General features: G+C 36.0%; 1 protein-coding gene across 2 annotated transcripts in view; it reads left to right on the forward strand.

The window, feature by feature from the left end:
• Positions 1–24,014, forward strand: part of USP33 (ubiquitin specific peptidase 33) — a 65,300-nt gene that overhangs the window by 15,212 nt on the left and 26,074 nt on the right. For both annotated transcript variants that reach the window (XM_047083982.1, XM_047083984.1), the window contains exons 2-11: positions 4,239–4,370; positions 4,798–4,851; positions 5,947–6,009; positions 7,944–8,096; positions 11,598–11,700; positions 12,377–12,446; positions 15,638–15,751; positions 19,497–19,575; positions 21,039–21,456; positions 23,755–23,895. In XM_047083982.1, the coding sequence (XP_046939938.1) occupies positions 4,290–4,370; positions 4,798–4,851; positions 5,947–6,009; positions 7,944–8,096; positions 11,598–11,700; positions 12,377–12,446; positions 15,638–15,751; positions 19,497–19,575; positions 21,039–21,456; positions 23,755–23,895 (1,276 nt within the window). In that variant the 5' untranslated portion in view covers positions 4,239–4,289. The remainder of the gene's footprint in view (positions 1–4,238; positions 4,371–4,797; positions 4,852–5,946; positions 6,010–7,943; positions 8,097–11,597; positions 11,701–12,376; positions 12,447–15,637; positions 15,752–19,496; positions 19,576–21,038; positions 21,457–23,754; positions 23,896–24,014) is intronic.

The following is a 24,014-nucleotide window of genomic DNA, read 5'->3' on the forward strand; positions in this document are numbered from 1 at the left end:
ACTTTTCTACCCATCTGAGTGATACTCTAATTTCTCAATTTTTTTTTTTTTTGCATTTCAATTTGAATAGTTTCTTTCACTGTGTCTTTAAGTTCATTATTCTTTTGCATTGTCTAATCTGCTGTTGATCTCATACACTGTATTTTTCACCTAAGACTTTTTTTTTTAACATTTAGAAATTTGCTTTAGGTCTTTTTTTCTTCTATCCTTCATGTTTCTCTTTAAAATATGTATCTTGGGGTGCCTGTTTGGCTCAGTGAGTAGAGCACGTGACTTTTTATCTCAGGGCTGCAAGTTTGAGTCCCATGTTGGGTGTACAGATTACTTTATTTTTTTTATTTTTTTTTTTTTTAATTTTTTTTTTCTTTTCAACGTTTTATTTATTTTTGGGACAGAGAGAGACAGAGCATGAACGGGGGAGGGGCAGAGAGAGAGGGAGACACAGAATCGGAAACAGGCTCCAGGCTCTGAGCCATCAGCCCAGAGCCTGACGCGGGGCTCGAACTCCCGGACCGCGAGATCGTGACCTGGCTGAAGTCGGACGCTTAACCGACTGCGCCACCCAGGCGCCCCCAGATTACTTTAAACAAATGTGTATCCTTGGGGCGCCTGAGTGTCTCAGTCAGTTATGCATTTAACTCTTGGTTTTGGCTCAGATCTGATCTCACGGTTTGTGAGTTTGAGCCCTGCATCAGGCTTTGCTCTGACAGTGTGGAGCCTGCTTGGGATTCTCCCTCTCCCTCCCTCCCTCCCTCCCCCCGCCTCTCTCTCCCCCCTCCCCCCGCCTCTCTCCCCTCCCCCTCTCTTCCCCCCTTTCTCTGCCCCTCCCCCACTTGCTCTCTGTCTCTAAAAAACAATAAACTTAAAAACATTAAAAAAAAATTTAAAAACGTCTATGCTTTATCCTGTCTTCTGTGTTATCTCTGGATCTCTTTTTTTTCCTTGTTTTTGTTTTGTAATTTTTGAGTGGATACCAGACATTGTAATTTTTTTAATCTTGTCAGGTGCTGGGGTTTTTTTCATTCCTTTGTTCTGGGACACAGTTATGTTCCTTGAGAATAATTTGACTCTGTAATACTTATTTTGAACTTTTTAAAGGCAGAACGAAAGTAGTCTTTAGGGATACATTTTTCCTATTATTGAGGCAATACCCTCTGAGTACTTTATTCCCTGTGTATTATGAACTCTTTAAATTCTGGCTGGTGGGGACACAAACAAACTTGTGTTGGCTGCCAGAGTTGTTCTACCTATTCTTTTCCAGTAATTCTTTCCCCTGCTTAGGGTAGTTTAATCACATGCACATGCTCATAAGTACTCAGCCGAAGACCTAATGGTAGCCCTCTACAAACCTCACGAGTTTATTTGCTCTGTGTTTAGTTCTTTCCTCTCTGTTACTCTGCCTTGTGAATTCTAGCCACCTTGGTGCCTCTGCATTTTCAACACTGCCCCTTCAACTCAAGGAGACTGCTGGACACTGTTTGGGTTTTCTCCTACGTGCACTGTGGCCTAGAAGTTCTTTCTAGGCATAAGCTGGGGTAATTGTTGCCTACTTTCCAGTGCCTGATAACCATTATTTTATATATTTTGTCTAGCTTTTTAGTTATTTAAAGAGGCTAAATCTGGTTCCGGTCACTCCATCATGGCTGGCAGTGGAGGTAATTGGATAAGAAGGAAGAAATATCTAAGCACAGAAGGAAGTGAGAGGTGGGTGGGAAAGATTGCCAGACCTTTCACAAACATAAATAAGAAATGGAAAACGTTAACAGTTATTTTAAGTTAAATTTCATGCATCTGAAAGTCTGGTGCATGGCTTGTTTAATCTTATGTAATAATTTCATGTTTAGAGGGGTGCCTGGGTGGCTCAGTTGGTTGAGCATCCAACTTGGGCTCAGGTCATGATATCATGGTTCATGAGTTCAAACCCCACATTGAGCTTGCGGCTGTCAGTGCAGAGCCCGCTTCAGATCCTCTCTCTCTCTCTCTCTCTCTCTCTTTCTCTCTTTCTCTCTTTCTCTATCTCTGCCCCTTCCCCACTCATGCTCTCTCTTTCTCAAAAATGAGTAAACATTAAAAAAAAATAATGTTTAGAGATAATGATTTATTCAGTATTAACCCCCGGAGTGATTTCTGTTGTATTTTGTAGGTTGCAAGATACTATTTGACTCATTTGATTGAAACTTTTTGTTTAATGTGTTTACTAATGGGCTAGTATTTTAGCACATTTATAAGTGTTTATTCTTTCCTAGTAAGTTTCTTAATTTTTTCCAAAATAGTGTTCTCAAACCCCAAAGATGAACTAGAGGCATGAAAAACCTTACGGTTAAGAATGTACACACAAAAAAAAATGTACATCCAAGAAATATCTGGAAGTACTGACTTAAACTTGAGATTTTACTTGGAAATCACTCACTTTACTTGAACCAGTTGTGAAATTTCTATGCGTTGAATGCTGTAAATCAGTTAGCTCTATGATTCATAAGATCTGCAGGGGAGATAGATAAAATTTAGTGACATTATAGTATTCCTATCATTCTCATAAATTACATTTATAATATTGTGATGTCTTGGAAGAAGTTAAGTATATTGGGGTTACAAAACATTTTGCCTTCTGTTTATTTTAATGGAATTTGAGGAAACTCCTGAAGATAATTAGGAAAGTTGTAATTGATGTGGGAAACTACCTCAGTCTTAAACTGGTGGTCTCATGGGAGAGAGGTATGAGACCTTACTGGTCATCTAAAAAGAAGTACATAAAGGGATGCTGCAGAGTGCCTAATAAAATTATATGGATATGTGTAGTACTATGTGTGTGTATGTACACACTTGACATGTGCTCCCTCATTTCATCCTTAAAGTAGCCCCTTGAGTTCATTATGCCAGTCTACTCTTAGAGGTATCCTCAGTTCTGTTTGACCTCAGAGTCTTGCTCTTACCTGTGAGATGCATAGGTGGATTCAAATCCTTGTTCTGCCAAATGCTAACAATGTGAAGTCAGATTTACCTCTCTTAGTCTTATATGCAATTAAGATAATAATGGTACTCTACATCAGGGTTGCTGAAAGGATTTTGTGAAGATGTTGTTTTCAACCTGAGATAATGTTGTCCCTTTGAGGACATAATTTTATTTTATTTTATTTTTTTTGAATTTTATTTTATGTATTTTTTAAGAGACAGAGCATGAGCGGGGGAGGGGCAGAGAGAGAGGGAGACAGAATCTGAAGCAGACTCCAGGCTCCCAGCTGTCAGCACAGAGTCTAACACGGGGCTTGAACTCACAAACTGTGAGATCATGACCTGAGCTGAAGTCAGACGCTTAACTGACTGAGCCTCCCAGGTGACCTGGAGGGCATAATTTTATACTGTACTTGTAAAAGCAGTGGTGAGAGTGTTCTGGCATCTAATGGGTTGAAGCAAGAATGTTGCTAAACACCTTACAATGCACAGGGCAAACCCCCACAGTAGAGAAGTATTTGGTCCAAAGTATCAATGTGGTGCCAACTTGAGAAACTTTAGTATGTGACCATCTTGGTATATTGCTAAGATACCAGACAATTTCATTTATATCATCACTAGGGGCTGCAGCTAGTGTGAAAATGAATGTTTATATTTGATGGTTCTTTTAATTCCTATTCCAGTCTAAGGATTAATCTTAAAAAAGAAAAAAAAAAGATACAAGCACTTAAATTGAATAACTTCAACTTTTTCCCTTTTATTTATATTCTAAAATATGAAATGGGAGAGAGGGGGAAAAGCAGCAAAAGTAATGGAGAAACAAACTTACATTGATACATAGTTATCAGTTTCTTTTTTTTTTTTTTTTAATTTTTTTTCAACGTTTATTTATTTTTGAGACAGAGAGAGACAGAGCATGAACGGGGGAGGGGCAGAGAGAGGGAGACACAGAATCGGAAACAGGCTCCAGGCTCTGAGCCATCAGCCCAGAGCCCGACGCGGGGCTCGAACTCCCGGACCGCGAGATCGTGACCTGGCTGAAGTCGGACGCTTAACCGACTGCGCCACCCAGGCGCCCCTAGTTATCAGTTTCAATATAATGTTAATTTTGTGGAGAAATTTCCAGTGTACATGTTAACTTAAATTATGAAAGTAATCTAGGTATATTTGAAAAATATACTAGGGTAGACTTGTAAACATGCATGCTTATTATTTTAGCCTTTATTTTAATGATTTTTAATGTTTAGCATTTTTTAATTAACATTTTTTGGTTGTTTTTCCCATAGGTGTTACCTCATTTGGAAATACTTGGGAGACAGGAAAAAGTTACTAACAAAATGTCACCTTTTCAAAATCATTGTCCACATTTGGATTCAGTTGGTGAAATAACGAAAGAAGACTTAATGCAAAAATCTCATGTAAGATATAGGGTTTTTTCCTTGCTTAGAAAAATCATTCATTGCTCTCTCAAATGTGTGTTTTTTTTTTAAATAAATTACTGTAATACTCTGTGTTCATGGGCTCCAATTTATTATTTTTTTAATATTTATTTACTTTTGAGAGAGAGAGAAAGAGAGAGAGCGTGAGCAGAAGCGGGGTGGGGGTGGTGTAGAGAAAGGGGAGACACAGAATCCGAAGCAGGCTCCAGGCTCTAAGCTGTCAGCACAGAGCCCTATCTGGACTCGAACTCGTGAACTGCGAGATTATGACTTGAGCTGAAGTTGGACGCTCAACCAACTGAGCCACCCAGGCACCCCTCCAATTTCTTATGTAATATTATTAGTCAATTGTATGTGTTTGGCTGTGTCAACATAATGATAATGCTATTTGATTTTTGTTTTATAGGGTACTTGTCAGGATTGTAAAGTCAGAGGACCAAATCTTTGGGCATGTTTGGAGGTATGTATATGTTTCAAAACTTTGGTATTATAAAAATTTATATCTGAATAAGGATAACTATAAGAGTTTTTTGACACTTAACAGATTTCATAAATGAGCATGCTTTAAAAAAAGATGATTAGTGATAACAAACTTTATAAACTTTGGGTTTTAAATTCCAGTGCTTTTGCAGAGTTTTAGTAAATCACTAAATATATATATATATATATATTTATATATCTATATATGAGACTTATTTTTTTAATTTTATCCAAATTTTTTAAAATTTTAAAATTTTAATCCAAGTTAGTTAACATATAGCGTAATAATAGTTTACACTATACATATAACACTACATATAACACCTAGTGCTCATCCCAACAAGTGCCCTCCTTAATGGCCATCACCCATTTAGCCTGTCCCCCCATCCAACACCCTTCCAGCAACCCTCAGTTTGTTCTCTGTGTTTAAGAATCTTTTATGGTTTGTTTCCCTCTCTGTTTTTATTTTATTTTTCCTTCTCTTCCCCTATATTCAGCTGTTTTGTTTCTTAAATTCCACCTATCAGTGAAATCATATGATATCTGTCTTTCTTTGACCTACTTCTCTTAGCATAGTATGTTTTGGTTCCATCCATGTTTTTGCAAATGGCAAGATTTCATTTTGATCGCTGAGTAATACTCCAGTGTGTGTGTGTGTGTGTGTGTGTGTGTGTGTGTACACACACACACACACACACACACATACACCATATTTTCTTTATCCATTCTTCAGTTGATGGACATTTGGGCTCTTTTCTGTAATTTTGCTATTGTCGATAACACTGCTATAAACATTGGGGTGCATGTGCCCCTTTGAATCATCATTTCTGCATCTAATCACTAAAATATTTTATGCTTGTCTTATATTAGAGGTGACATAGCTTGTAATTTAGAAATATTCTCATTTTATTCTTCTGTTCCTAATGCCATTTGGTTAAAATAAATGAATATGGAAAGTCATTTAGTCATTAAGTTAAAACCTATGATCAAAACTTAATTGTAAATGTAAATGTGATGCTGTTGTATATTTACACATGTTATAAAATGACTTATTTTTCTTTCTGTATAATTATAGAATAGATGTTCATATGTTGGTTGTGGTGAATCACAAGTAGATCACAGCACTATACATTCTCAGGTATGTATATGGAAAATTTTTTTGGTGTTTATTTACTTGCTTTGTAAGTATTTATTTATTTATTTATTTATCTGTCTATTTGAGAGAGAGAGAGAGAAGAACGGAGGGAGGGAATGAGGGAGAAAGTGCTTCAGCAGGGGAGAGGCAGAGGGAAAGGGAAAGACAATCCCAAGCAGGCTCCACACCCAGCACTGAGCCCAATGCACAGGGGTCAGGGGCTCGATCTCACAACCGTGAGATCGTGACCTGAGCCAAAATCAGGAGTCAGACACTTAACTGAGCCACCCCGGCATTCCTTAAGTTTTTATTTTAATTCCAGTTAGTTAACATATAGTATTATATTAGTTACAATATAGTGATTTAGCAATTCCATATATCACCTGGTGTATAGAAAATTTTTATGCAAGATATTTAAAAAAATTTTTTTTAATGTTTATTTTTGAGAGACAGAGCGTGAGTGGGGGAGGGGCAGAGAGAGAGGGGAGACACAGAATCCAAAGTAGGCTCCAGGCTTTGAGCTGTCAGCACATCTCATGGACTGAGAGATCATGACCTGAGCTGAAGTCAGACGCTTAACTGACTGAGCCACCCAGGCACCCCTTTGCAAGATATTTTTTAAAGCGAGCCTGAAGGAAAGGGAAAGCAAGCCAATACAACATTATTAATTCAAGTTGCAATTCAAAATTTTCCCCTTTTTTATATAAGAGGAGTTAAACCTTTGCTTATGCTGTCTAAAAGGTGGGGAGGGGAATTGCTAAGATTAATATTAGATTGAGATTGTAATTAAGAGAGTAATGATTTAAGAAATTTGCCTCCTGGTTTATGAAGATGATAGTTGGAATTTTAGGAGAATATGAAAATTGAAGTCAAGAGTGGATGCCTATGCCTATGATAGGGCCTGGCTAACTTTTAAGTCTCAACTCACCTTCTGCACATCTTACCTTCTGCACATCTTAATTGGAGTTCTCTTTCTACTTCACCCTGGTTGTTTGGTGCTTGTGTGTAATTCTGGTATGGTATGGTATGGTAGAGTGTAGTAGAACTTCTATTCTAAACTGTATGCTTCTTTTCTTTCTTTCTTTTTTTTTAAACTATATGTTTCTTGAGCATGAACTGTCTTTTTCACATTGATGTCTCTGTAGCATTAATTGTTCTCAGTCAGGGTTCCTCAAGACAATTAATTAAGCCTGAATATTCCAAAGCCCTCAGGCATCATTGTACATAATTTACTTCTATTTTGTGCATCTAGAATGGTAGTGCTGTGTACCATTCCTGTGAGAATTGAGAAAATAGTTACTAAGATAATTTTCTGTAGGCATAAATTCTCTCCATGAACTCTGATTGAGAAAGGCCAGAATTTTATGTATCCAAGATCATATGTTCATATTGCTTGAGATGTTTTTTGCTTTGACTTACATCATTTGACTCATTCTTTTGAATAGTTACTATGATCTTTTAGAATAATTACTATGCTTTGGTCAATTATTTTCTTGTATTATACTTATTTGCTAACTCCAAAGCAGAGTCTTAGTCTTATGTTTATTTTTATGCTGAACAGTGGTGAAAAATGACAATAGTATAATTTCTAGAGTAGGTTTATATATTGTTACTATTCACTATACTTTAATAGTTTATCTAAAGAATATGTTTTTGGTGTTCAAGTTTTAACTCTTGTCTTTGGAATATATTGTTATTCATTAAAGGCCAGCAGTTTATCTTATATGATTTTTTTAAAGTGGTTTTTTTTTGGTTTGTTTTTGTTTTAGTAATCTCTACACCCAGTGTGGGGGGTTGAATTTATGACCCCAAGATCAAGAGCCACATACTCTTCTTCCAACTGAGCCAGTTAGGCATCCCCTTATATGATCTTTTGAAATGTTTTCAACTATACCTAATTTTGGTTCCTCTTCTCCCTCCCCTATGAAATTGTATAGGAGACAAAGCATTATCTTACTGTGAACCTTACTACTCTTCGAGTATGGTGTTATGCTTGCAGCAAAGAAGTATTTTTGGATAGGAAATTAGGAACTCAGCCTTCTTTGCCTCATGTAAGACCACTTCACCAAACCCAAGAAAATAGTGTCCAGGTAATAATCAAACTTTATTTAATTAAAATATCGTATATTTTCAGGTATGATTTTAGAATTTGTCACGTAGTTGAAATGTATAACAACTCTACCTCACTTGTACTTTAAATATTTCTGTAATGTGCCTTTTTTCTTGATTGCAATACTGAGGCTAGCCTTTGCTCTTTTATAGAATGATATGTTATAGTAAGATTGAAGCTCACCTGTCTGAAGATGGAAAAGCATGTTTTGTGTTTTTAAAACTTAAAAACAAACTTCTTTTTTTAAAGTTTATTTTGAGAGACATGTAGAGAGCACAGTGGTGGGGGGGGGCGGGGTGCAGAGAGGGAGACAGAATACCAAGCAGGTTCCACTCTATCAGCATAGACCCCGATGTGGGACTCAAACTTCCAAACTGTGAGATCATGACCTGAGCTGAAATCAAGAGTCAGCTGCTTAACCAACTGAGCCAGTCAGGCACCCTAACAAACTGTCTTTAAAAAGTGTATATTTTTCTAGCAATCTGATTCTAGGAGAGGGGGCAGGCCTTTTTTGATAGGAAATTACAAATACAAATTCAGCTCCCTTTTCCTCATTTCTCTCCCCTTTCTACCTCCATTAATATTACTAAGAACATTTTACTAATTTATCGAAAACCAAATAGAATATGTTAAAGCTTAGCGTTGATCTTTGGTTTCAAAATATGTGTAGGCTCGCAAAGATTAATCACTTAATTTTGAGAATTTTCTAGTTCTGTAAAAATAGGGAAAAGGAAATGAAAATATTAGAAGAGTTGGCTTCTAACTTACTGTACTCATCATTTGCTCTGTATGGTTTAATTAACACATTAGTGAGGTTTTTTTCCCCTCATGTATCAAAAAAATCACATTGTATTTCTATACTTGTCTTCCTTGATACCAACTTTTAACATTTTTCTATTATATCTTTGTGTCACATTCTGATAGTAGACATTTGTGTAAATAAATTTGCTTGTCTTACACATTATATAACTAAAATGAGTAGATTTTTTTTTTATTTTTTATTTTTAAAAAAAATTTTTTTTAACATTTTTTTTTTTAATTTTTTTTTTTCAATGTTTATTTATTTTTGGGACAGAGAGAGACAGAGCATGAACGGGGGAGGGGCAGAGAGAGAGGGAGACACAGAATCGGAAACAGGCTCCAGGCTCTCAGCCATCAGCCCAGAGCCCGACGCGGGGCTCGAACTCACGGACCACAAGATGGTGACCTGGCTGAAGTCGGACGCTTAACCGACTGCGCCACCCAGGCGCCCCTAACATTTTTTAATTTTATTTTTGAGACAGAGAGAGACAGAGCATGAACGGGGGAGGGGCAGAGAGAGAGGGAGACACAGAATCGGAAGAAGGCTCCAGGCTCTGGGCCATCAGCCCAGAGCCTGACGCGGGGCTTGAACTCACGGACCGCAAGATCGTGACCTGAGCTGAAGTCGGACGCTCAACCGACTGAGCTACCCAGGCGCCCCTAAAATGAGTAGATTTTAGACAAGCTATATTTTTTTTTTGTATTTCAAAGTTGAATGGCTGTAGTGGATAAATCACCAAACTACCATTACTATTTCTGCCACTGATATTATCATTCAGAAATGTGTTTTTTGTCTTGTTTTTAATGCCTTGATAGTTTGAAAGTAAGTTTTCTGGAACACACTTTCATTATTAACAAAAATGTGGTAACTAAAAGTTTAATCACATAAGGAATTGATAACAGTTTATAAGGGTAATACTCAGGTGGTTGAAAGAATAAGTGCAGATAGTTCACAAAAAGGAAATACAAATAAAAACACATTGACAAAGTAACCATCACTGACTAAAGAAAACAGTTGTCTGTTGCCATTTCTGCCAGATTTTGCAGAATGTTGAATGAATGTTGAATGTCTTAATGAATGTTGAATCTGATTGAATAAATATACTGATATTTTTCTGATGGCTTGTAAATAATTCTCTGTGAGTTATACTTATAACACATAAAAGGCATGAATTTAATTTCATGCAACTTCCTGATCCTATTGTTGAATAAAATTACTCAGAAGAAAAAAGTTATTTGTACAATTTTTTAACATAAAATTTCTATGCTGTTGGAACATTAATTATAAAATAATAATATTGGAGACCAAATGTCATTAGTAAGATTTCTTAAATAAAAATTTTTTCTAGGAGGTAAAATTTTAAATGATTTTTTTTTAATTTTTTTTTTTTAACATTTATTTATTTTTGAGACTGAGAGAGAGACAGAGCATGAACAGGGGAGGGGCAGAGAGAGAGGGAGACACAGAATCTGAAATGGGCTCCAGGCTCTGAGCTGTCAGCACAGAGCCCGACGCGGGGCTTGAACTCACAGACCATGAGATCATGACCTGAGCTGAAGTCAGACGCTTAACCGACTGAGCCACCCAGGCGCCGCTTAAATGATTTTTTAAAAACCTCTATACTTAAATACAATTAAGTGAGAATATGGGGCCAGCTCAAATGTTCAGTATCTACAGATACCAGGAAAGTAAAATAAATGTATAAAGTGGGTAGGTAGAAAAGTGCATATGCATGCATTGTAGAGGTGGAATAAGGCCTGAATAAGTTGGAGAGTCAGAGCATATGCTAAGTGCATGTTGCTGTTCAGTTTCCTCCTTTAAGTGATAGTTGCTAAATGGGTTCAGTGTAGTTCAGTCTTCTATTAAAAGAGAACTTGCAGAATCTGATATTTCTATGAGCTCTCCTGATTTTTAAAATATTAGATCAAAGTTTTTCTTCTGTGTCTTTTTTTTTTTTTTTTTAAGTGTGAGCTAGCGTTTGACGAACCCGTCACCAGTTGCAACATTTGAGTTAAGACAATATTTGGAAATTAATTCTGGAATATTTTATTACTATTTAAAATAACTGAACTATTTCATATGTATAAAATAATGCAAAATAAGTATGGTAACAAGTATCAGGAGAGATTGTAGAAGTCTACAGATAAGTTGGTGTGTTAATGATAGAAAAACTTTAGTATTTTCTTCCTGTAAAAAGTTAGAAAAATCTGAAAAGATGGTGTAGGAATGTGTGCCTAGATTTTTTTTAGCTTGGTAACACTGAATTGGATTGGGATTCACTGAACTGATAACTGTTAACTTTTCTTTTAAAAAAAAAAATTTTTTTTTTAATTTTTATTTATTTTTGAGACAGAGACAGAACATGAATGGGGGGAGGGTCAGAGAGAGAGGGAGACACAGAATCTAAGCAGGCTCCAGGCTCCGAGCTGTCAGCACAGAGCCCGATGCGGGGCTTGAATTCATAAACTGTGAGATCATGACCTGAGCCGAAGTCGGATGCTTAACTGACTGAGCCACTCAGGCGCCCCAATTGTTAACTTTTCAATTCAGAAAAGTCATAAGTGGCTTTGTTATTCAAGTGCATTTTTAATAAAGATAGAGTGACATGCTCTTTCCTAGTGTAGATCCTCATTACTTTCAAGATGTAAATGTAAATTTGCTGTCTTTCCTGTTATCAAGGATTTTAAAATACCAAGTAGTACAACATTAAAAACTCCTCTGGTTGCTGTATTTGATGATTTGGACATAGAAGTGGAAGAAGAAGATGAACTTAAGGCAAGAGGTAAAATCTCCTATATAACACTCTTTTCTATGGTACTACACATTTCTTTAGGAAATTGTAATGTGAAAATTTCAAACTCGAGAAGTGAAAGAGACTCTATAGATGTTGATGGCCTAAATAAATAAATAAATAAATAAATAAATAAATAAAATCTAAAATTTGGCCTAGTACAATTGTATTTGCAGGGAAAGCAGACTGACAACTTTTGAGAGATGCTTGGTTTCTCTGGCATCACTTTACCAAAGCCCTTAGTATAAACTATCCATATACAATTTAGTACAAATTTTGTGTTTTATAATTGATACAAGGGAATTTTAACTTTTTAAATGTTTATTTAAATAATTATCTGAAAATTAACACTTTAGTAGAATCCTGACCTCTGAGTTGTTCAAGTTGATATTTTGTATTTCCATAATGTATTTTGCGTTTTTTTTCCCTTAGTTTTTAAATATTTTGAGTTATCTCTGTACCCAATGTCTGCTTGAACTCACAACTCCATGATCAAGGGTTGCATGCTCCACAGATTGAGCCAGCTAGGTGCCCCTATTTTGTGTGTTCTTAACATAATTTGAGAACTGTAATAAGTATCATACATAGTTACATATTCAGTAAACACTTAGAAAATTAAGTCACTGCATTATTGAGTGATGACATAATTTATGATTGTTCTTAATAGGTCTTACAGGTTTGAAAAATATTGGAAATACTTGTTATATGAATGCAGCTTTGCAGGCTCTTTCTAATTGGTAAGTATAGAAATTAATTTTGTATAGCTTTTGGGGCGCCTGGGTGGCGCAGTCGGTTAAGCGTCCGACTTCAGCCAGGTCACGATCTCGCGGTCTGTGAGTTCGAGCCCCGCGTCGGGCTCTGGGCTGATGGCTCAGAGCCTGGAGCCTGTTTCCGATTCTGTGTCTCCCTCTCTCTCTGCCCTTCCCCCGTTCATGCTCTGTCTCTCTCTGTCCCAAAAATAAATAAACGTTGAAAAAAAAAAAAAAATTTAATTTTGTATAGCTTTTTAAAGTCACTCTTTATCACAGTTCTTATATGGCAGTTATACTTCAATAAAACTGTTTCTAAATGAAAAAAAAAAATAAAGTCACTCTTTGAGCAGAAAACCATGCTGTTGGTAACCTATGGCCATACCACTCTGAACGTGCCTGATCTCTGATCATGGAAGCTAAGCAGGTCGGATCTGGTTAGTATGTGGATGGGAGAAAACCATGCTGCTTGTAATTTGCTAAAAAAAAAAAAAAAAAAAGAAAAGAAAAAAAGAAAGATGAGTCAGAGGAGGAAAGAAAGAAGTACACTAATAGTAATATGAGAAAGAGTTAACAATTCTATTCAATTTCCCTAGCCAATAGGATCCCATAAATCCTTGGCTGTCCTTCCCTCAATGAATTCTCCTTCCCTCTCACTTTCTGAAATGACCCCATTTAAAAGATTCTGTGGATTAACTATGTAAATGTCCTGAAAAGTTTCTTTTTTCTTTCTTGTTAAGTAATCCTGAAGATAGAGTAGGCAAGAAACTGGGTTGGTACTAATCCATTGTCCCAGTGGGATTATTCATGCCTGTATTTCCTGAGACTGCTGGTTCTGATGTAAACCCTAGTTAGTTGTGTGCCTTTGAGCAAGTTACTTGTTTTAACATCTAGAAAATGAGAAGCTTAAACTAATTCCTCAGATCACTTTTTTTTTAATGTTTGTTTTTGAGACAGAGAGAGAGAGAGAGAAACAGCATGAGTGGGGGAGGGGCAGAGAGAGAGGGAGACACATAATGGAAAACAGGCTCCAGGCTCTGAGCTGTCAGTACAGGGCCTGACATGGGGCTCGAACCCACGAGCCAGGAGATCATGACCTGAGCTGAAGTCAGATGCTCAACCGACAGATCCACCCAGGTGCCCCTTCCTCAAATCACTTACAGAGGTGCTATGAAAATATTTTGTACTTTTCTGTAGGTGAAAAGTCTTTAATAAAAAGTATTCAGGTTTTTTTTAATGTTTATTTTTGAGAGAGACAGCACGCAAATGGGGGAGGGGCAGGGAGAGAGGGACACACAGAATCCCAAGCAGGCTCCAGGCTCTGAGCTGTTAGCATAGAGCCCAATGCTGGGCTTGAATCCATGAACCACGAGATCATGACCTGAGCCAAAGTTAGACATCCAACTGAGCCACTCAGGTGCCCCTAGATTTTTTGTTTCTGAATCATACTTTTACAGAATAGGTAGGGGCAGCATGGAATGCTCTGTAGACATCTGTTGAGTCCATCTAGTCCAACATGTAGTTTAAGTCCAGTGTTTATTGATTTTCTGGCTGGAAGATTTATCCATTGTTGGAGATGAGTATTGAAGTCCCCTACTGTTACTGTATTGCTGTTTATTTCTCCCTTCATATCTATTAATACTTGCTTTGTTTATTTAGCTCCCCTATGTTGGGTGCATATTTATAGATGTTATCCTTTTGATGACTCAATTCCTTTATCATTATATAATGGCCTTCTTTATATCTTGTTTGAGCTTTGAGTTAAAGTCTGCTTTGTGGGGGCACCTGGGTGGCTCAGTCGGTTAAGCATCCGACTTCGGCTCAGGTCACCATCTCGTCTGTGAGTTTGAGCCCCGCGTCGGGCTTTGGGCTGGTGGCTCGGAGCCTGGAGCCTGCTTCGGATTCTGTGTCTCCCTCTCTCTCTGCCCCATCCCCGTTCATGCTCTGTCTTTCTCTGTCTCAAAAATAAATTAAAAAAAAAAAAGTTAAAAAAAATAAAAAAAAAATAAAGTCTGCTTTGTGTAATATAAATATGGTTACCTATATTTTCTTTCATTTTTCACTTGCATGGAATATCTTTTTAGGATAGCCAGTTTTTTTTTTTTTTTAATGTTTATTTATGAGACAGAGACAGAGCATGAGTGGGGGGAGGGGCAGAGAGAGAGGGAGACACAGAATAGGATAGCCAGTTTATTGCAGGGCAGGGCTTGGTCCTTTGCCCAGTCTTTTTCCTGTAACTGAATAGATTCACTGAGGTTCCCTCCAGCTAATCATGCTCATAGAAGATAATAATATTGCCTTTTTTTTTTAATGTTTATTTTGAGACTGAGATAGTATGTGTGTGAGTGGGGGAGGGGCAGAGAGAGAGAATCCCAAACAGAGCCTGTCATGCACAGAGCCCAACATGGAGCTTGATCTCATGAACTGTGAGAACATGACCTGAACTGAAATCTACAGTTGGATGCTTAAGTGACTGAGCCACTCAGGCACCCCAACAGTATTGCCTTTCAAATTGCTAACTGAGCCACCAGATGGATAGTAGTACCACTTACTGAGATGTAGAAGCCTGGAGGAAGAATAGAATCACTTGAAGGTTAAATTTTGATCATGTTAAATTTAAGATGCTCAGCACAGCCATCAGTTTGGATATTTGATATAAATCTGGAATTTAGATGAGATATTTGACTTTCATAAGTTTGACTGTCATTGGCATGAACATGAAAATTTAAGGACACCCCAGGAAAAGAGTATATAGGGAAGAGAGGTAAAGTCCTAGGATCCAGTCCTGAGGGACTTTGATATTTATATATCTGGTAAGAGTCAAAAGAACAGTAAAGAAGGGGAAGAGTTGCCAGAGATAAAGAAAAATGGAAAAATTCATCATTGTTCAAGAGAATGGTTGCTCAAGAATGAGGGGTAGGTCACTTGTAATAAATGCTACTAAGAGGGAGTGAAAGATGTTGACTGCATCTGGCAGCATTGAGGAGTCTGATACAGTGGGGTCAAATTTGATTTGAATGGGTTGAACACGAATATGAAGAAGTGAATGTGAAGCTGTAAAAGGGAGCAAAGAAATGATAGATATGGGGCTGTATGTGCTACCAATTTATTGAATGACTGGAAGTCAGTCATTATTAAGCTTTGATTCCACTTTAACATTTTTCTTTTTTTTGAATTAGCCCACCTTTGACACAGTTTTTTCTTGATTGTGGAGGACTAGCTCGAACAGATAAGAAACCAGCCATTTGTAAAAGTTATCTGAAACTGATGACCGAACTGTGGCATAAAAGCAGGTATGTACTTAATGTATTTATTCTCTTTATTATTATTATTTTTTTAAGTTTATTTGTTTTGAGGGAGAGAAAGCACATGGGGAGGGGAGAGCAAGAGAGAGAGAGAATCCCAAGCAGACTCCGTGCTGTCAGGTTGGAGCCTGACGTGGGGCTTGAATCCACTTAACCGTGAGACCATGACCTGAGCTGAAATCAAGAGCCAGACGCTTAACCGACTGAGCCACCCAGGTGCTCCTCTTTATTACGTTTTTAAATGAATATCAAATATTAAAAGGATATAGGTGCACATATATAGAGCTGAAAAAAAGTAAATTTGAGACAAGTTCATTTTGCAGTATGTTCTGTTTCAAACTGAACATCCAAATGAAGTATCTGGACTGCAGATAAGTTGAAATGCTAAAGCTGCTATTACTGACACTTGAATTTTAATGCAGGAGTAGACATTCTCACAACGCTAAAATCAGACCATAAATACTTAGGTGAATGTTCATTTTTCTGCTTATGTTTATTTCCTGTAAAGTGTAGCATTAGAAGAATAATTGTTCAATGTAATATTTTACTAATTTTGTTTTAGAATTATTCAGAAAATTGTGTTTACCATTAGTCCTAACTGCTCAACCTTATCTGTAAAGAAAACAATCACCAAAGCTTTTTTTTTTAAAACCTCACAAGACTTTTGAGATCTTGATTTGTAATGTAAAAATTTCAGTAGTATTTAAAGTTTTAACATTCCCCTATTCCTAAGTGCCTCAGTTTTCTTTGAGATATTTTACCCCCTACTAAGCATCTCTTAAGTCAAACAAAAATTTGTTACTACTTTGATTTTAACATGCTAGGAAAAGAAAATGGCTTTTCTTTCTTTTTTTTTTTTTTAAATTGAAGGGTAATTGATACACATTGTTATCTTAGTTTCAAGTATATAACATTTTTTTTAAACGTTCATTTATTTACAGGTACCTGGGTGACTCAGTCTGTTAAGTGTCCAACTTTGGCTCAGGTCATGGTCTCACATCTCACAGTTTGTGAGTTCAAGCCCATCAGGTTCTGAGCTGACAGCTCAGAGCCTGGAGCCTGCTTTGGAATCTGTGTCTCCCTGTCTCTCTGCCCCTCTTCCGCTCATGCTCTCTCTCTCAAAAAAATAAATAAACATTAAAAAAAATTTAAACTTTCATTTATTCATTTTGAGAGTGAGAGAGAGCATGCGTGTGTGTGTGGGGGGGGGGGGCGGGGTGGCCAGGGGCAGACAAGGAGAGATAGAGAATATCCCAAGTAGGCTCTGCACTATGAGCGTGGAGCCCAACATGGGGCTTGAACCCCCAAACAGTGAGATCATGACCCGAGCCGAAACCAAGAGTCAGACAGCCAACCGAGCCACCCAGGTGCCCTTCAAGTATGTGACATATTGACTGGGCAATTCTATACATTACTTAATGCTCACTATGATAAGTGGAGTCACCATTGTCACCATACAATGTTGTTAGAATATTATTGACTATATTCTCTATGCTTGACTTTTCACTTTGTGACTTATGTATTTTATAACTTGAAGTTTGTACCTCTTAATCTCCTTTATCTATTTCGCTCATCCTCTTCACACACCTAACCTCTGGCAACCACAAGTTTGTTCTCTGTGTTTAAGAGCCTTTTTTTTTTTTTTTTTTGCTTGTTTTGTCCATTTGTTTCTTAGATTCTACATATAAGTGAAATCATTTGGTATTTGTCTTTCTCTGACTTATTTCACTTAGCATAATAAACTCTAGGACCATTCATGTTGTCACAGATGGCAAGATCTTATTCTTTTTTATGGCTGAGCAAATATTCCATTGTATATATACCATCTTGATCCATTCATCTGTGGATGGACACTTAGGTTGCTTCCGTATCTTGGCTATGGTAAATAATGCTGCAGTAAACATAGGGGTGCCTATATCTTTTTGGATTAGTGTTTTTATTTTCTTTGGGTAAATACCCAGTAGTGGGACTGCTGAGTCATATGTTATTTCTGTTTTTAATTTTTTGAGGAGTCTTTATGCTGTTTTCCAGAGTGGCTGTACCAATTTACTCTCCCACCAATAGTGCACTTGGGTTCCCTCTTCTCCACATCTTTGCCAACACTTGTTATTTCTTGTCTTTTTGATACTAGCCATTCTGATTAGTCCTCTGCCCATCTTTTAGATTGTTTTTTTTTTTTTTTTTTTTGGTGTTGAATTGTATAACGTCTTTATATATTTTGGATATTAACCCTTATCTGATAGATCATTTGCAAATATCTTCCCCCATTTATGAGGCTGCTTTTTTTGTTGTTGTTGATGATTTCTTTGCTGTGTGTAAGCTTTTTACTTTAGTCCCAATAGTTTATTTTTCTTTGGTTTCCTTTGCCTGAGGAGAAATATCCCTAAATATGTTGCTAAGGGCGATGTCTAAGAGATTATTGCCTGTATTTTCTTTCAGGCATTTCATGGTTTCAGGTCTAACATTTAGGTCTTTAATCCATTTTAAGTTTATTTTCATGTAAAAAAAAGAGTATGATTTTAATGAGTTCTTTGGGGCTATGAACATTAAAGAGCCAGAATCCTCCATTGTCATTTATCCCTATTGAGTGTTATCCAGTGCTGCTACAGACTCTATAGCTAGAATTAACCCTTAACTGCTGTTTTTTAAACTTCTTTGCCCTGAATATGTATTTTAAACTTAAAATTCCTGAAAGTGTATCAGACTTCTAAAGTGTCAGTACAGAATTCTAAAAGTAGTTAAATATCTGGGGCACCTGGGTGGCTCAGTTGGTTAAGTGTCTGACTTTTTAAAACAAAATTTTTTTTAATGTTTATTTACCTTTGAGAGAGACAGAGACAGAATGTGAGTGCGTTAGGGGCAGAGAGAGACGAAGACACAGAATCCGAAGCAGGCTCCAGGCTCTGAGCTGTCAGCACAGAGCCCGACGCGGGGCTCAAACTCACGAGCTGTGAGATCATGACCTGAGCCGAAGTTGGACGCTCAACCAACTGAGCCACCCTGGCACCCCTAAGTGTCTGACTCTTGATCTCAGCTCACGTCTTGATCTCAGGGTGGTGAGTTCAAGCTCTGCATTTTGCTCTGCATTGGGCGTGAAGTCTACTTAAAAAGAAATTAAAATCTTATTTATGTCAATTACACTCAAGTAAAAAAACCAGAATTCAAAAATTTAGATAATGTACTAGGTATATTTATCTTAATTATCCCAGGAATTTAAAATAATTAGAATTTTGTTTTAAGTAATTGTAATTGTTTTTGAAAAATAGAGCATGATCATTTCATTAGGGTCAAGAGCTATAAAATATATGTTAATTGTCTTAAGTATATCTTAATATAAAGCTATTCTGATGAGCCTATGAAACATAACGCTGGGCAATTTTTAATGACTTTGTGAAACACATTAACAACTTGAATTATTTTTTTTTAACTTTTTAAAAAATATTTATTTTGAGAGAGAGAGAGACAGAGCACAAGGAAGAGAGGGGCAGAGAGAGAGGGAAACACAGAATCTGAAGCAGGCTCCAGGCTCTGAGCTGTCAGCACAGAGCCGGACGCGGACTCAAACCCACAAACTGCGAGATCATGACCTGAGCCGAAGTCGGACGCTCAACTGATTGAACCACCCAAGTGCCCCCACAGCTTGAATTCTTGATTGTTATTTACTAAAATAAAAAGTAAAAATTTTAGATTTCATTCATCACAGATTTCTCATTAAAAATGTTATCTTCCTCAGGCCAGGATCCGTTGTTCCTACTACTCTGTTTCAAGGAATTAAGACAGTAAATCCAACATTTCGGGGGTATTCTCAGCAGGTAAGTCTTCATTCTTTTTCATTCACAATTTTAATGTTTAATAAGTTTGAAAAATGCCATTATGCATTATGCTTTTATGGAGCCTTTTGTATTTCTTCCTTTATAATTTGTCCATTGTCTTGGGTCATCCTTTCTTGTGTGTTTATTTACTGACAATAATAGCCTATTGTCATTTTTTTGCTTATATTTTTCCACCTTTCTCATAATTTTATGTTTTTCTAGAAATTGTTAAATTTTGGAGTGGATAAATACGTCTCTATTCTAATGCTTTTAGCTTCAAAAAGTTACACATATAGAGATAAATTTTCACCTATATTTTATGCTTTAATTTTTAAAATATTTAATTCTTCTCTGCATCTGTCATTTATTTTGTGTTACAGTGCAAATTTCATTTTTTTTTCACAAATAGCTAACTAATTGTACCAGACTACAGATTTGGAAGAATTTTCTTTTCTGATTTTAGAAATTTCTTCTTTTTTAGTTTTTGTGCTTACATTAATATTTTATAGGGTTTGTTTCTGGGCTTTCTGATTCATTGCATTGATCTGTGTTTTGTTGAAGTGGTACCAATGGCAGTTTCAATTATTGTAACTTTATATGTTCCTTTGATATTAACACCTAACCCTCACATATTTTTCTTTTTCAAAATAATACCTATTCCCTGTTAATTTTTTCTGGTGCACAGACACCAGAGACTGATTTCTTAGATGTGAGTTGGTCTATAAATTTATAAATTTGTATTTTCTTTCTTTCTTTTCTTTTTTTAAATTGAAGTATAGTTGACACATAATGTTACATTTGTTTCAGATGTACAGCATAGGGATTCCACAATTTTATACATCATGCTATGCTTGCCGCAAGTATAGCTACTATGTAGCTATTATTTATCACCATATGACACTATTAGGATACCACTAGTAATATTCCCTTGCTGTACCTTTCATCCCTGTGACTTACTCAGTATGTAACTGGAAGCCTGTGCTTCTCACTTTCCTTCACCCATTTTGCACATCTCTGTACCCACAAATTTTCAAAAAGCATTCCAGGTTGATCAAGGATTTTTCTTTGAGATGTAGTACAAGATTGGAAAGCTTTAATTTTAAGCCAAACTGATAAAATATTTGAATTTAGGACATCTCTGAATTCTAATTGTCATATGAGGCAAATCCAGTTGTTTTTTTTTAAATGCCTCTTCATTTTTAAAAAATAGCAGCAGTACTAAAAGCTGACCTCCAGATCATCTTCAGTTTTTAAATTACTTTTGTTTTATTTATATAATTTTTTAGAACTCAGAGCTTCCTATTCCTTCTTCAGGGCCTTATGTTCTACTAACTGGTGTTTCCTCAGTATAACACAACACCTTTAGAAATCAGTTGATAAGCACATTTTTTATATTTTTTCTTAAATTTCTACATACACATATTTTTAATGAAGTGGTGTAATATGTGTTGTTTATATATTAGGATGCTCAAGAATTCCTTCGGTGTTTAATGGATTTGCTTCATGAAGAATTAAAAGAACAGGTCATGGAGGTTGAGGAGGATCCTCAAACTATAACGACTGAGGAGACCATGGAAGAGGACAAGAGCCAGTCAGATGTAGATTTTCAGTCCTGTGAATCTTGTAGCAGCAGTGATAAAGCAGAAAATGAAAATGGCTCTAAAGGCTTTTCTGAAGATAATAATGAAACAACAATGTTAATTCAGGATGATGAGAACAATTCAGAAATGTCAAAAGATTGGCAAAAAGAGAAGATGTGCAATAAGATTAATAAAGTAAATTCTGAAGGAGAGTTAGATAAAGACAGAGACTCTGTGTCTGAAACAGTCGACTTGAACAACCAGGAAACTGTCAAAGTGCAAATACACAGCAGAGCTTCAGGTGACAATTTAATAATTGGAAAATGATAGTGTTTCATTTGTAGACAATGTGTACGAGAGAGCATATTTGTATTTATTTGTATTATATTTGTAATTTCACTGTTTTCTGATTTTTGGAGAGAAAATTAGCATGGCCTGTGAGTGAAATCAGACATATTTCTAGTTTACATGTTAATGTTCCCAGTCTGTATTTAGCATAAAAAATGAAATAGACTGATTAGCTTAATATTTTATGTGCAAGATATGATCAAGTTTGAAGAAAGCAGGAATAAAATAGTTGTTACTTTTGGGCTAAGTAGTAGAGTTTAGCAATATTTGCATGTAGAATATTAAGTTAATGTCATTTTATGTGGATTCTGTTAAGATCCTGGGGAAAAAGCAAAATAACTCAAATTACAATTCTGTAATCTTACACACTTTTAGATTTAGACTACTGTCATTGGAATACTATCAGCTATGAAATATTTGGCATATATTTTGATATAGCAGTTTAACTATAATGAATCCTGTTATGATAGATTATTACCAGAATACTAGTGGGTTTTTTTGGGGTTTTTTTTTGTTTTTTTGAAAAGAGCAAGTGGCCAGATGAAAGATAATTAGGTTAGATTGCTTTGCATTTTACCTTTATTTCTTCAAAAGTTAATTTATCTTGGCCTAGTGTGATACTTAATTTTCCAAAGCACATTAAAAACCATCAGAAGTTTAAGTTCTTTGATCTTAAAATAAGTGGCAGACAAGTAACATAAAAAAGTTTATCTTTTGTAATTTGAAAAGAATAAAACTAGTAAACGATTTATTTAGGTATTGAATGAGCCCAAAATTTCTTCTTGAGGAAAAAAGGATATTTCCTTGAACACAGGAATAGTAGTGGTTCACCTGTGTGTGGTGCATATTGGTGTTCTAGTCAGGAAAGTCAGGAAAGCATTTTAGGCTCCTTAGTTACAGTGGCCTTATTTTAGAAGTTTAGATGCTTTTGCATAAGAGACTCTGAAAAACTGAGAACAAACTGAGGGTTGATGGGGGGTGGGAGGGAGGGGAGGGTGGGTGATGGGTATTGAGGAGGGCACCTTTTGGGATGAGCACTGGGTGTTGTATGGAAACCAATTTGTCAATAAATTTCATATATATATAAAAAATAATAAATAAATAAATTAAAAAAAAAAAAAGAAGTTTAGATGCTTTTGGAAGTTGTTTGGTCAGTAAATATTGAAAGGCAGCCTAGGCTTCCATAGATGGCTGTTCAGCCCGCCCTTGTCAAAAGCCTGATTAAGGGACATAGTGGTTCTTTATTGCTCCATAGCAGGCTTTTTCTTATACATGGTGACTAATTGATGAGCTAGATCAGGGATCTGAGCTTTTACATTTTACAAAGACCTGATTAAAAAATGTGACAAAGACTGTATATAGAGTGCAAAACCTGAAAGACTTATTATCAAGTTTTTTACAGGAAACATTTGCCAATCCCTGACCTTGATAATACTAACTTTATTCCCTGACCTTGATAATACTAACTTTATTCCCTTCAGAGAGGGTGAGTGAGTCTCCTACTCTTTCTCCCTCTAATATTACGCAGTCTTCATTTAGTCATGGTTGGAATTGTGAGAAATGCTTATGTGAAAATAATAAAGGTGACTTACTTTGCATTATCTGGAAAAATCTCTGAAGTCATTCAGTTTCAGGGTCCTTATGAACAGTTCTTTTTTCTTCAGATACTTATTGAGCACAATCCCTTGCCCTGAAATCTGTATTGTATATATACTAGGACTCCAACAGCACAACTGTCAAGATAGTGGTCATGAAGTTTTTATTTTCTTGATTCATAATTTCATTCTAAAAAAGGTTCTTTTCTGATAAAGGGATGTATTTCCTTTTATCACAGTAAGAATAAAATAATTTATGATTCTGCCTAAGTTTCTTCTTAGATTTTGATTATTATGTTAGTTTGAGAAGATAATTTTTTTCTCCTACAGTTTCAAAGCTTTTTAAAAACTATCATAAATACTAAAAAATACTAAATTAGAACAAATACAATTCTCTTTGGCTTTATGTTACCACTGCTCACTTCCTAAATTGCTAGAGCAGTAATGTGTTACAAACATTATTTGGATTCCTAGGTGGAAAATCACTGTTGTTTTGCTTAGCAAGAACTTTGTCTATCAAATATTTCACTTGACATTTATTAATGGGAATTGTGTTTAAAATCTCAAATGAAGAAACCTTTAAATTAATTAATATTATTTGATAAGTGGGATAATTTTACTATTTAAGGTAATAATACAAATTTTAAATATTACAGAATATATTACTGATGTCCATTTGAATGACCTGTCTACATCACAGATCCTCCCATCAAATGAAGGTGTTAATCCACGTTTATCAGCAAGCCCTCCTAAATCAGGCAATTTGTGGCCAGGATTGGCACCCACACACAAAAAAGGTAGAAGTTTCAGTTATTCAGGTTCCTTCGTTTTGATAATTTAAAGTGTTAATTATGAAATATTTAGTACTTTAAAATCGACAGCATAATTTTATATAACCATGATTTGAAATTTTTGT

The sequence above is a fragment of the Lynx rufus genome, unplaced genomic scaffold, assembly GCF_022079265.1.
Source record: "Lynx rufus isolate CCGP_SWC_20201006 ecotype Redwood Valley unplaced genomic scaffold, mLynRuf1.p SCAF_2, whole genome shotgun sequence".
In the NCBI taxonomy this organism is placed as follows: Eukaryota; Metazoa; Chordata; class Mammalia; order Carnivora; family Felidae; genus Lynx; species Lynx rufus.